The 14,704-nt window shown below is 30.3% G+C and overlaps 1 protein-coding gene across 6 annotated transcripts in view; it reads right to left on the bottom strand.

The window, feature by feature from the left end:
• The window catches only part of LOC127733801 (uncharacterized), a 120,908-nt gene that overhangs the window by 14,643 nt on the left and 91,561 nt on the right, over nucleotides 1-14,704 (bottom strand). For 4 of the 6 annotated variants that reach the window (XM_052243119.1, XM_052243120.1, XM_052243115.1 and 1 more), the window contains 5 exons: nucleotides 13,475-13,637; nucleotides 11,881-11,998; nucleotides 10,177-10,306; nucleotides 9,368-9,382; nucleotides 2,791-2,881 (listed from right to left, as the gene is read on the bottom strand). In XM_052243119.1, coding sequence (XP_052099079.1) covers nucleotides 2,791-2,881; nucleotides 9,368-9,382; nucleotides 10,177-10,306; nucleotides 11,881-11,998; nucleotides 13,475-13,637 — 517 coding nt within the window. The remainder of the gene's footprint in view (nucleotides 1-2,790; nucleotides 2,882-9,367; nucleotides 9,383-10,176; nucleotides 10,307-11,880; nucleotides 11,999-13,474; nucleotides 13,638-14,704) is intronic. The other 2 variants (XM_052243121.1, XM_052243116.1) reach the window with 1 other exon arrangement.

Below are 14,704 nucleotides of genomic sequence, written 5' to 3'. Positions count from 1 at the left end.
GCAGTTTTAGTTAAGGGTTGGGATTTTCTTTTAAAGACAAAAAACATCCAACTTTTATAAACCTTCCTTAAGCATAAGCTTTTAATCTAAACTATCATCTTACAGCTAGTGTTTCCAAAGATGGAACAAAATAAAACTTATATGTACACTCATATCTACATAATCAGTGGGTGATCATTCTAGTGTATAGACACAAAGCCATTGTACCTACCTGCACCTGTTTTAGGGCAAACTAAAAAGTAAAAGTAACTAAATTCTCATCAACCCATAAGGATTAACTCAATCCTATCAATCAAAGAAATAGATCAAAGGACACCATATACAGTCAAATTACTGAGAAAAACCAATTGAAAGATAAAACAAAGTCACTGTTAAGACAAAATGTACACAACAGACTGATAATAATATGTCTCTAATAAGATTGATATACCATATATTTACAATATATTGGCCTTAGATACAATGCGTTGTTCTAATGGCTAAAAATTAGCCCTTTGCCACATTGTTATTATTCGTTCAATATTTTCTATTTTTTTTACTTTTGATTAACTATATTATCCTATATGTGAAAAATTGTTTATTAATCAAAAAAGGTTCACAAATATGTATGACAAAATCTAATCTAATCGGAATTAAGACTATATCTTTGTTTAATGATGGCTTGATGGCATGATCGATTTGATGAAACCCCATTAAAACTCACATGTTGATGACACAAAATCATCAAACCTGAGTTCTTTGATTAAAATTTACACTTTTTTATTGGGCTGTAACAAATCATATGTTTCCAAATAAGAGGAAAAATAAAGTCCAAATATCAAATATATATCATAGAATACAATTGGGGAATAAATATCTAAGTCGGTAATGATTACTAGGTTGATTTTGGTATTACAGTTAAGGGCAGATAACTCTTTAAGCCACTATGAGCATCGAGTGTCACATTGCTACTTACCTATTTTGTTTGTAATAAAGTCATTATAACAGAATCACAGGAATATAAAATTGAAAGAAAAAGATCAGTGCAAAATCACTCATCTAATGAGTTACATAAGAAATAGGAAGCAGAGGGCACAAAGTTGAATTTTGTCAGAGTTGCTGCCTAATATAATCATGCATTTGAAACTTGGTATGGTTCTGGTTTATACTGTGATTTTTCAAAGATTTCAACTTGCCTTAAAAATATCTAAAAATCACAAAAAAACAATATGATGTGAAACTATATTAGCTTCTCTTACACTATCATAAGTTTCTTGTTTCTACATGGAGAGATCAAATAATCATTTCTGAATTATGACAACCAGATAAGAAGTTGCTTACTATAATCTTGCATTCAAACATAATTTGGACCACAATTTGTTTAAAAATTAAGTAAACTTGTAGACCTTGAGCCTTCAAGTGATATTTCAGCAAATGTTAGCAAATATAGACATTATTAAAAGTTATTGGACCAACATTATCCAACATATTGTTTATATTATCATTTTTAAATTAATTTTTCTAAACATTCTTGATTGGAAAACTAAAACACTTAGCTCTTAATATCAAATCAAGGAACAAAACATGTGAAAAATTAAATGTAAAACTTTTAAAATCAAATTGAACTTTTGTGATGTAGTTAAAAAATTGTGTTTTTAAACATTTTGAGGTTCTAGAAAAGAAAATACTTACTCAGAATGTTTAAATTTCATGAGAGAGCAAAAATAGCATTACTTACTTTATTAATAGGACCTAGAAACAATTATAAACTGAAAATTACCTAAATGTTAACTAAATCTATTTTTAAATTTATTTTTTGAAAAAATTGCTAAAAGTTTAAAAAAAAAAAAGACAGTTTTAAATAAAGTTAACATGTTATTATTACCTTAATCAACAGTTTTGAATCTTCTGGTTAATTAAATTTTTGTTGGCCAAGTTCTGACAATCTGAAGTTTAATCAATACACTAAATTGATGTAATTCAAAAACCCAATTATCTCTAAAGACCATTTATAAGAATTACTTTCAAGCTTGGCTTCACATTTTATCTATTACTGACACTGACTTCCTTAAAAAACAAAATCCTATGGCTTTGTTACTTCCTAGGTGAGACTTTACCTGTACTGCAGCCTCAGTTTGTTTTTTATTGGTCTCTGACACATTTTCCCCATCTTTCTAGAACTGTCTGACAATCAGACAATACATTAATGTTTGAATGGAGAGAAATTAATGAAGGTAAATGAAGGTACAGCTATAAATATTCCAGTAGAGGTGAACTGGTATCCAAGGAGAAAGAATTAATAGAAACATAGAAAACTATACTGGTGTATAAGGAAATACAACTTAAAATAACAAGATGAAGTGCACAGGTGTCCAAGGAAAAATAAGAAATAGAATCTTAACCTTGATCAATGAACCATGAAAATGAGGTCAAAATCAGATGTACCCTTTCATGCAGACATTAAGAGATTATATTCATCTTATATACCTATCTAGAGTTGTTTTTTTATGAAAGAAATACACTGGTTGACCCGAGGTCAATAGTTGTAAATGAAGTTATTGAACAATCAGTTCTTACTGTGACCTAATAACATAAGGATTGTGACATAGAAAATGTACAGGAAAGAGCACCAATTCGAAAGTTCTAATACACCTTACCAATTTTGTTGTCAATTCATTTGTTTTTTTGTTTATATTTTGACCATATACTGCCATCTTTTGAATTCAAAATATCCACTCAATCTGAATATCATTTGCCAACCATTCACATGATCAATAGCCCAGTATACTGAGCTGACATCTTGTTTCATACCTTTATTAATATGACACACAACTGTAGCTGTTTTTCCTACTTTAGCTCCAACTGATGGATTCTTAATGGTCACAATAAAACTCTTGGAACCCTGCAATAAATAATATACAAGTACAGTTTACTTGAATGAAAAGGAGGAAAAATAAAAGTATTAAAAAATTTGTCCTTGAGAATGAATCTATAGATGCAGCCAATTTAATATTCTTTAGCTATAGTGCATTGAGTAAAACATGTGCTGGTGAGTTACATCCATGTTTCCTTAAAGTTTTTTCATTTACTAATGGAAATAATAGGTAAAGAAATTTCCACCTTATTATCTTCTAAAAGAGATACTTTTTTGTTATCAAACATGTTTTGGGTTATAATATAGTTATGTAATATAATGAACTGACAGTTCTCTCAAAATGCAGTCAAGTTTTTCCTCTATGGAGTTGTCAATCCCTTACAATATATTCTGTGATAGTGATGTTTAAATTCTAGTGGAAATGCAGAAGCCTAGAGTGATAGGTATATCTCATGACCATATATCCCTATTTTTTTTTTTGTTCTGAGAAAATATATAATAAAATGCTTCGCTGGGGCGCAGCTTGATACGACCGCAGAGGTCGAACCCTGAACAGTTGGGGCAAGTATGGACACAACATTCAAGCTTGATACAGCTCTGAATTTGGATTGTTATTAAATATTTGACACAGCATAGGTTTCTGACACAGAAAGAATGTGGTCTAAGAACTTGAATTTTTTTAATTTACCTATTATGGTCCAATGTCCAAAATCAAAATACATGGTTAGATTCAGCATATCAAAGAACCCCATATTTTCAATTTTTGTTGAAATCAAACAAAGTTTAATTTTGGACCCCAACTTGGACAAACTTGAAAACTGGGCCCATAATCAAAAATCTAAACACATGTTTAGATTTAGCATATCAAAGAACCCCAATAATTCAATTTTTGCTAAAATCAAACTAAGTTTAATTTTGGACCCTTTGGACCTTAATGTAGACCAATTTAAAAAACGGGACTTAAAATTAAAAATCTAAATACACGGTTAGATTTGGAATATCAAAGAACCCCAATAATTCAATTTTTGATGAAATAAAACAAAGTTTAATTTTGGACCCTTTTGACCTCAATATGAACCAATTTGATAGCGGGGCCCACAAATAAAAAATCTAAATTCATGGTTAGATTCAGCATATCAAAGAACCCCATATATTCAATTTTTGTTGAAATCAAAAAAAGTTTAATTTTGGACCCCAACTTGGACCAACTTGAAAACTGGGCCCATAATCAAAAATCTAAACACATGTTTAGATTTAGCATATCAAAGAACCCTAAGAATTCAATTTTTGTTAAAATCAAACTAAGTTTAATTTTGGACCCTTTGGACCTCAATGAAGACCAATTTTAAAAAATGGGACCCAAATTAAAAATCTAAAAACACGGTTAGATTTGGCATATCAAAGAACCCCAATAATTCAATTTTTGATGAAATCAAACAAAGTTTAATTTTAGACCCTTTTGACCTCAATATGAACCAATTTGATAGCGGGGCCCACAAATAAAAAATCTAAATACATGGTTAGATTCAGCATATCAAAGAACCTCATATATTCAATTTTTGTTGAAATCAAACAAAGTTTAATTTTGGACCCCAATTTGGACCAACTTGAAAACTTGGCCCATAATCAAAAATCTAAATACATGTTTAGATTCAGTATATCAAAGAACCCCATATATTCAATTTTTGTTGAAATCAAACAAAGTTTAAATACTGGACCCTATCTTAGACCAACTTGCAAAACTGGGCCAATAATCAAAAATCTAAACACATGTTTAGATTCAGCATATCAAAGAACCCCAAGAATTCAATTTTTGTTAAAATCAAACTAAGTTTAATTTTGGACCCTTTGGACCTTAATGTAGACCAATTTAAAAAATAGGACCCAAAATTAAAAATCTAAATACACGGTTAGATTTGGAATATCAAAGAACCCCAATAATTCAATTTTAGATGAAATCAAACAAAGTTTAATTTTGGACCCTTTTAACCTCAATATGACCCAATTTGATAACGGGGTCCACAAATAAAAAATCTAAATACATGGTTAGATTCAGCATATCAAAGAACCCCATATATTCAATTTTTGTTGAAATCAAACAAAGTTTAATTTTGGACCCCAATTTGGACCAACTTGAAAACTGGGCCAAAAATCAAAAATCTAAATACATGTTTAGATTCAGCATATCAAAGAACCTCATATATTCAATTTTTGCTAAAATCAAACAAAGTTTAATTTTGGACCCTTTGGACCTTAATGTAGACCAATTTGAAAACTGGACCCAAAATTAAAAATCTAAATACACTGTTAGATTCGGCATAACAAATAAATAAATGTGATCAAAGATTTTACAAATCTAATGCGCCATACTGTGCAATTAAAGATTACTTCTTGAAATTTTTCAATATTTGAAATTTGAAAAAAAAATAATATTTGAAGGATAATTCTTTTTAATTTCTGAAATCTGAAATGAGAAAAAATTGACCCCCCACAATTTCTTTTTATCCCCCCCCCTTTTTTTCCCCAAAAAAATTCTTTCCCTCAAGATATGGTCATAATCTCAATTCAAATTTCCAATGGAGTTGGCAACCATAATTACCCATTTAAATTTACCATAGTGCTAACTTAATCTATTTTATAATAGAATTAAAAATATAGTGTCAAATCTTTCATATGGATTTTTTTGTAAAAAAAAAAGATGCAACATTTGCAGATATTTTTACTGGTCTTCCTTTATAAATATGTATTTCTTTTAACATAATTTAAAAGCAGTGTAAGGGAAGTAACCAAAACGTTGTATTTGGATTACCTCCCTTACACTGTTTTAAATTATCTTTATTGTTCATTAACCATTACTTTATACATAATTTAAAAGCAGTGTAAGGGAGATAATTTCAATGATGTATTTGATTTATCTCCCTTACACTGCTTTAAATTATGTTTTGTACTAAAGTATTTGTCCATTAACCAGGACAACCTTGTTTTTCCCCCTTTTTTGCCCCTAATTCCTAAACGGTTTGAGCCATAACCCCCCAAAGCAAATCCTAACCATCCCTTTGTGGTATAGAAACTTGTAGTATAATTTCAGAGAGATCCATACACCGTTCCACAGTTATTGTCTGGAAACTAGAAAATGCTTATTTTTGGCCCCTTTTTGGCCCCTAATTCCTTAACTGTTGGTACCATAACCCCCAAAATCAATCCCAACCTTCCTTTTGTGGTATTTAACCTTATGGTCAAATTTCAAAAAGATCCATTCACTTAAACTAAAGTTAGAGTGCGAAAACCAATGTGTCTTCGGACGACGACGACGACGACGACACCAACGTCATACCAATATACGACCACAAAATTTTTTTGCGGTCGTATAAAAATAAGTGATCTGATCTCAAAACCCACCCATAATAAATCTTCAATCAGCCAACTATGCAGTTTTCTGTCATATTGTAAATATGTAATATTTCAATCTTGACATCATATAAAAATGTCATTAAAAACCTATCATGCTCAAATGAAGTTTTTAACAAGTCAAAAATTCAAGTATAGAAATTTCAGAAATCAACTTACATGAATTTGGACTTACCCATTTGAAAATCTTCAAATTGAAAGGGAGCTTTACTTAACAAATTTTTATTTAAAAATTTGAACATCAGTAGTCATAGGAAACCTACCATATACATAACATATTAAAAATCAGAAAAAAAATGGGATAAAAAAAGACTAGAAGAGATAAAGATTGCAAGACAGACAAATAGACAAAGATTAAACATTTAACATTCATATATCTTATAATTGTACTAATTAAAAATAAGTCCAATATTGGCGCTTGAAATAAGCTGTTCTTTAAGATTTGGGAAGAGAAATTTCACAAATAAGGTACCTAAGCTTTAAATTGTCAGAAGTGAAATATAACTGGAGGTTACTTCATTAATTCTACCATCTTGTAAATATTTCCTGTAAACTGAATTAGGCAAACAATTTAACTGAGAGACATATAAGTTATGGAAGTACAGAGTTATTTCTAGAGAGCAAGCTGATGTACTTGGCATAGTTCTGAAAAGGAAATATAAGCAGCTGCCAATGAGCAATTTAAAACAAAGGTGACTGCAAGAAATTAGAACAACCACACTAATGAATTATTTCCTACATTTGTTTCAAAAGTATATACTACTAGTAAGCAAAATAAAAAGTTAAGTAGCACTCAGAGAGAAAATCTGAAGTACCCTCCTATCTGCCTCACCATATCAATATTTTAGTGTGTGTATATGTGTGTATATGTGTGTAAAGGTATTGGAATTATATTAAAACATTATGCATGCAAACTTGTATCATCAGTAACTAATCCATGCTTTTAATCAACTTAACAACAAAGTCAAACAATAGTTAAAGCAATATGTATTCATATTCTAAAGCATCAAAAACAAAACTGAAGTAAATATTGAGTCCATTGTTTCATTTTCCTTTTAAACATATCCTGACAAGAATAATTGATCTGAATAAAAATTAAAGGAAAACAATAATATTAAGTTACAGAATACTTGGGGGAAAGAGAGATATAATGTATATCATTTTGTGAATAAAGGGATATGTTTATATATTACAGCTGACAATAAGTCAGTAAATGATTAGTGGCATAGATTACCAACATATTTATTTAAGTTTTGTAGATCTTTATTGTAAGAATTTAGGCACATGGCCCTTTTTATCAAGCATAAAAAGCAACATAAAATTTGTTTGAAAAGCAGTGGAAGATATTTTCAAAAAGGTAGACAGTAGTACAAATACATAAACTGTAAACACAGAGATATGTCTCGCCTTTTTGTTATTTTGATAATGCAAATGTTGAAATTAAAATAGCAATACTTTAACATGTAAGTTAATGCAACTATTCAGTCAATGAACCATGACTGAAGGTACAGGGCTAAACAATCTCCATGGAAATGAAATGAGCCAATGCTAATGCAACTGCATACCAAAGGGTGCAATCAACAGTTTTTTTCTATGACGTCATATTTTAAGGGACCATGCCTAAGTGACCCTTAGTGGTGGAATGGTTAATAAAGTATAAAACTAGATATTACTGGAATCAGAATTTTCTCTAGTTTATATTGAAATAAAAATATACTGTCCTTTTAATATAGTAAAAAAGTTCTATCCAGAGAAAATGGGGAAAAAGTTGCCTAATCTGAACATAAAAAACCTGAAATCAGGTCATGTGCATACCCATGTAAACATGATACAGGCACATTTCCCATAATCAAAACTGTATGAAATTCATAGGTTTTTACCTGGCCTTTAATAAAAATCTTGTTTCAGGGTACGGTTTCCTGCTTCGAAAAGAGCTACAGTGGCTGCAAATAAGTTTTCAATTTTCACTGCCAAAAAAACAGGATGTTTACAGTGTTGTCTCCCCTCAAAACATGAATATTTAATCTAATTTTTAAAATTATTTTAATCATTCAACCTGTTTAAATTGAAAGCTAATTAACTTATTTTTACAATCAAATACAAAAAACATGATACTTTTTCACCAATTATATGAATAAAAAGGGATTTCCCTTCATGGTTATTTTTAGTCGGGGAATAACCCCTAGTTTTTTATACGAAACTGTTTATAGCACCCAAATACTATTGACTTATCATAAGTCGTTCCCTTCAAACAAACATTAACTTGTAAACTATGTAAATGCTTCAAAGTCAATGAACCATGATGAGGGTGGGCCTATATAATCTCCATGGAAACGAGAATTGCAAATGCCAATAAATTTGCATACCAAATATCATTGACTTAACATTAGAGGGTCATCTTAAACTGATCTAATCACAAATTAATACATGTAAACTAAGCAAAAGTTTCAAAATGGATAGACTATGACTGAGGGGGCAGGGCCAAATAATCTCCATTAAAATGAGATGTGCCAATGCTAATACAACTGCTTACCATATATCATTGACCTACCACTAGTGGTTCACCATAAACTAGACCTAATCACAAACTAATACATTGTTGATGCCGCTGCCGCCGCCGCCAGAAACAGCATACATATGTCTCGCTTTTAAACTCTTGTCAAGGCGAGACAAAAATAGTTTTAATGAAATGGAATGAAAAGAGCCATTCGGAAAAAAAAACCTGATAAAACTGCAGTATAAGATATCAACTTTTATCTATAATTAATTGATTTTTAATAGGAAAATGCCTTTTTTTTAATGAAGTACATTCAGTTAAAAGATGCTAAAGAACAAAATGTGAAATATTTTGTATCTGATGCAATGCATGAAGCTTTCAAGCATTTAATTTTTTTCAGATAAAAAAATAACTAAAGAGTTAAAAAGAAATGCAAATAAATAAAAATAATCAAGGAGCAATTAAGTTCATTTTCAACATATAAATTGAACTTTAACATTCAACAAATGTTGAATGGAATCTGATTATAAAGTCTCATACCAAACTTTAGAGATATTTGTTGAAAAAGAACAATTACTACTCCTTCTTAAAGAAGGTGAAAATGTTACCTGGCCATGTTCAAACTAGACAAAAACATAAAATCTCATCACAAATACACACAGACAACATGTTAATTATTAAACACAGTATATTTTTTTCTCATAAATAAAACCCTCCAAGTTAAGCAGGGACTGTGGAATTTACATCAGTACAATCCTAAGTAATTGACTATTTTTTCTGCGATACAAACATAGGGTAATCTATTATCAGAAAGATGGTATTAGTCCAAGTAAAGTAGTAATTTCTATTTTAGGATCATACCATCATGCTGTTGGGTTGTTTAATTGAGATCTACTCTACATTACAATTTTCATTCAAATTCAGTTAATACATTGTTCCTAGAAATATCTTATGGACAATTTAATGTGACCTGCTTCTGGAAGTTGAGCTGATGGAAAAGTGGTGGGGGTTTAAATAGGGCTCACAACTTTTAATAGAATTAATATAGAAACTGCAAGCATTCACATTCAAAGCTTTATAAATGTGGTTTACTTAAATTCAAGAGTTGATCCTTGACAGGAAAGTTAATTTGATGTCAAATTTAACCTATTCCAGTAGCTAACTCTGAAAACATGTCATCTTAAGGCAATTGGTAGGCCTAGTTACAAGATTGAAAGTTAACTGGTTGTGGACACTGATACCAATGCAAATAATGAGTATAAAATAAATTTAATAGCCCTATTTACTACAATCAGCCACATTAAGGCCATGCAAAGACTATTTGAATCTTTTTTATGCAATGAAAAATTCGCTGCAAATAAGAACAGAAATTGAAGCCTTTAAAACTACATTGATGATGTTTATTAAGTTTTAGTACCTTTGCCTCTTTGTTAACTTTGACATCGATGGTCTTAGACTTTTCTTGATGTTTGAATTCTATATGGGAATGGTCTACAGCAACATAGTCATTCTCCTTCAAACTCTCTCCACCAACAGCACTCACATCACTGAAATAACAATATAGATAGTCATTCTCCTTCAAACTCTCTCCACCAACAGCACTCACATCACTGAAATAACAATATAGATAGTCATTCTCCTTCAAACTCTCTCCACCAACAGCACTCACATCACTGAAATAACAATATAGATAGTCATTCTCCTTCAAACTCTCTCATCCAACAGCACTCACATCACTGAAATAACAATATAGATAGTCATTCTCCTTCAAACTCTCTCAACCAACAGCAGTCACATTACTGAAATAACAATACAGATAGTCATTCTCCATCAAACTCTCTCAACCAACAGCAGTCAAATTACATAAAGATAGCCATTCTCCTTCAAGCTCTCTTCACCAACAACAGTCACATCACTGAAATAACAATAAAGATAGTTATTCTCCTTCAAACTCACATCACTGAAATAACAATAAAGATAGTTATTCTCCTTCAAACTCACATCACTGAAATAACAATAAAGATAGTTATTCTCCTTCAAACTCACATCACTGAAATAACAATAAAGGATAGTTATTCTCCTTCAAACTCTCATCACTAAAATAACAATAAAGGATAGTTATTCTCCTTCAAACTCACATCACTGAAATAACAATAAAGGATAGTTATTCTCCTTCAAACTCACATCACTGAAATAACAATAAAGGATAGTTATTCTCCTTCAAACTCACATCACTGAAATAACAATGAAGATAGTCGTTTTCCTTCAAACTCACATCACTGAAATAACAATAAAGGATAGTTATTCTCCTTCAAACTCACATCACTGAAATAACAATGAAGATAGTCGTTCTCCTTCAAACTCTCATCACTGATATAACAATAAAGATAGTTATTCTCCTTCAAACTCTCATCACTGAAATAACAATAAAGGATAGTTATTCTCCTTCATACTCTCATCACTAATATAGCAATAAAGATAGTTATTCTCCTTCAAACTCTCATCACTAAAATAACAATAAAGATAGTTATTCTCCTTCAAACTCTCATCACTAATATAGCAATAAAGATAGCCATTCTCCTTCAAACTCTCATCACTGAAATAACAATAAAGATAGTTATTCTCCTTCAAACTCACATCACTGAAATAACAATAAAGGATAGTTATTCTCTTTTAAACTCACATCACTGATATAACAATAAAGATAGTTATTCTCCTTCAAACTCACATCACTGAAATAACAATATAGATATTCATCAAATAAATGATATTTACTTTATAGTTTTAAGGCAGATTTTTCTATAAGGAGAATATTTACGTTGGTAAGTTATCCTTTATAGTAGTGCTTACATCAACATCATTTAAACCCTGGTTGATAGTTGCCTCATTGGCAATCATACCACAACTCTTTATTTTTAATATGACAGCTTATTATATAAATTTATATATGATTTATGCTTATTAATGTTTTACAACAGTTCTTTCTTCTAACATTTTGTGATATTTTCTTAAAGCTTTTTCAAGAGCTGATAGCAGTGTAATCTTTCAAAGTAAAGTTATCTATGGAATCTGTCAAAACACCAAGAGATTTTGTAATGTTATATTTGTGACAATCACTTACTGTGTACTATATTCCAAAGTAACCTTTCCATCATAACCCTTTTCCCTGATAATTTTAACCGAAATCTTTCCATCTTTTGCAAAAACATGACTGTCTTTAAACTGAAACTCTCCAGGTGCTGAAACACAAATAAAGATGGGATAAAAAAAAAAACATCAGAAAACAAAAACATAATACTGTATATTAAGAATACTTTGATTGCATTTATCAAATCCATTTTCAAAAGAAATGTGAGATTAAATATTGTGATTCATGAAAGTGTTGCATACAAATTATAGGAATGAATATTTAATGTGAGTTCTCATTACTTATCATGTTGTATTTTTCACAATAATAAACACATGACAAAAAACTCATAATTCACAGTACTAAACCGTTGGCAGTCTGAATTCCAAAAACTTTAGAGTCAGGCATTTTTGCAATTCCTTTTTTTTTTTCATTTTAGCTTTTATATGAGCATTCATAGCAGTCCCAACACATGCTCACAGAATGTAAGTTTTTTTAGAATGTGAAGCGGTGAATGTATATGGTTATCTTAATCTGACAATGCATTTTATTATCTTTTGAATATCTATATATTCAAGTTATACCATTATATAAAGAAATATTAACAAAAATCTTTCGTTTTTTCATTTAAAAAAAAAGTGGCAGCATGGTCTGACAGCAGATTTAATCTGACATTATTAACAAGACATATTCAAACAGGTATTTAACAAGAGTGCATAATTTGAAATGTCTCTCATGCTTTAGTGATCTTGATTGAATGTATGTTAAAGTCTTTAAGATAACAGTATAAACATTATCAATGGTCCATGAAAAGGGAGTTGAGGGAAGATGAGACCTACCAAATTAACAAAATCATTCATTACACCAACTGTAGTTGACCTGTAGCTTATAGAATCTGAGTAATGGACCAAACAACAAATAATAAACTTGATCAAGAGACCATAAACATGAGGTCAAGGTCAGATGAGTATGTACACCTTAAAATCATTCCATAATACAACAAATATAGTTGACCTATTAGTTATAGTATCTGAGAAACGAACCTATATAACCATGAAAAAATAATATTGACAAATCAACAACAAAAACCTTACACTCGAGAAATAGACTTATCAAGGAAAACTTAAAATTGACTAATGAACCATAAAAATGAAGTCAAGGTCATATGAACACTACCTGATGGACTTGTACACCTTACAATCATTCCATACACCAAACATAGTTGTCCTATTGCTTAATTAGTTTTGGAGACCAGGAAATTTAATTTGTGATCACTGAATCCTGCCTCACGGATATGTAACCATGCAATGATTCTATATACCAAATATAGTTGACTTATTACTCTACCGACCGTGCGAGGGCTTTATAGCCAGTCAAGGTCGTTATAAACCCCCACAAGTAAGACTTATCACTCGAAATATGTGAGAAAAATCACATATTAAAAAAGCTAAACAGTTTTTAAGCAATCGCTAAACCCTGAAAATGAGGTTAAGAACTACAAACATATGTCAGATGGAAACTTTGTGAAATTAGGAGGAACATCATTCAAGATATAAAATATCCAAGTCTCTAAAATAAGATATATTACCATCATCATCTACAATGTTAACTCTACCAACACTAGGATCACCAATTCCTGCTCCAGAGGATGGATTTTTCAGAAGGATAAAGAAATCTGCATTCCCTGTGTACTGATTGTCTTGAATGATTGGTATGGTAACTGTTTTCTTATACTCATTTTCTGCAAATTTCTGAAAATATAATATTTAGACATGTTAACGTTTTTAATACATTATTTTTTTTTAAATTGCTTATACTACTGCCATCAAAAGCAGAACATTTCTCTGAATATTGCATTTAAACCCCTAAAAAAAAAAGTTTTAAGAAGAAGTAAATCTGAAAAAATATATATCAGTAAAATAATAATGATATTTTCATACAACATATGGATATTGATATGTGACTCTTTTATGCCAGGTGGTGTATGTAGATTTCTTTTAAAGTTATCTTATTCCTTACTACAAAACACTTACTGAGGTTATAAGCAATTGACAAACTTACAAGGGCAAGTCAAGTTTGTTTTCCTTAATAAAAAAAATCAACATTTACCATAGGCTTTGCCTAAGCGATAGTTGGCATCTCAGTAACGACAAAATTGCTATTCCCCTCATAACTAAAACAAAATGTATATAATATTTTCAATTACCCAAAAATGAGATTTATTGACGAAAATTTGTAAACTAATTATGCGGTTACATTTACAAATGTGGGAACATCTTCTTCTGACATCATTTTTTTCACTTCCCCACCAAACCACCCCCCCCCAAAAAAAAAACCATGCAAAAACCCAATTAATATGAAAAATTTTGCACAGTTAATTCTATTACAGAGGGTAAAATTTATGACAAGAGGTACAGTGCAAGTCTTTGCTCTAGTTTGTTGTTTGTACAGAATTTTGCATGGAAAAAGATATTTCCCAGAATACAAGTCACAGTGGAAATATTTTACATTACACACTTAAAACTAGGTCAAATTCTCCTCGAAAAGCTTATATTTTATTTGTTATTTTGATATTATTGATGACCTTTTCATCTGGAAACAATGTGTTAACAATATCATGTGAATACCATATTACATCAACAAAATAATGAGGTTCATAAAGTAATTGTGCTTTAAATCTATTTAAAAAGTAAATTTAGTGAAAATTCTATACAACATTATAAAAAAAAAGATGTGGTATGATTGCCCATGAGACAACTTTCCACCAGAGACCAGATGATGTAGAAGCTGTCCAGTTGTGAGTACATGTATAGGAGGA

This window comes from Mytilus californianus, unplaced genomic scaffold (assembly GCF_021869535.1).
Source record: "Mytilus californianus isolate M0D057914Y unplaced genomic scaffold, xbMytCali1.0.p SCAF_3, whole genome shotgun sequence".
Classification (NCBI taxonomy): domain Eukaryota; kingdom Metazoa; phylum Mollusca; class Bivalvia; order Mytilida; family Mytilidae; genus Mytilus; species Mytilus californianus.
The sequence above is the reverse complement of the archived record's forward strand: the minus strand, read 5'-3'. Positions and strand labels throughout refer to the sequence as shown.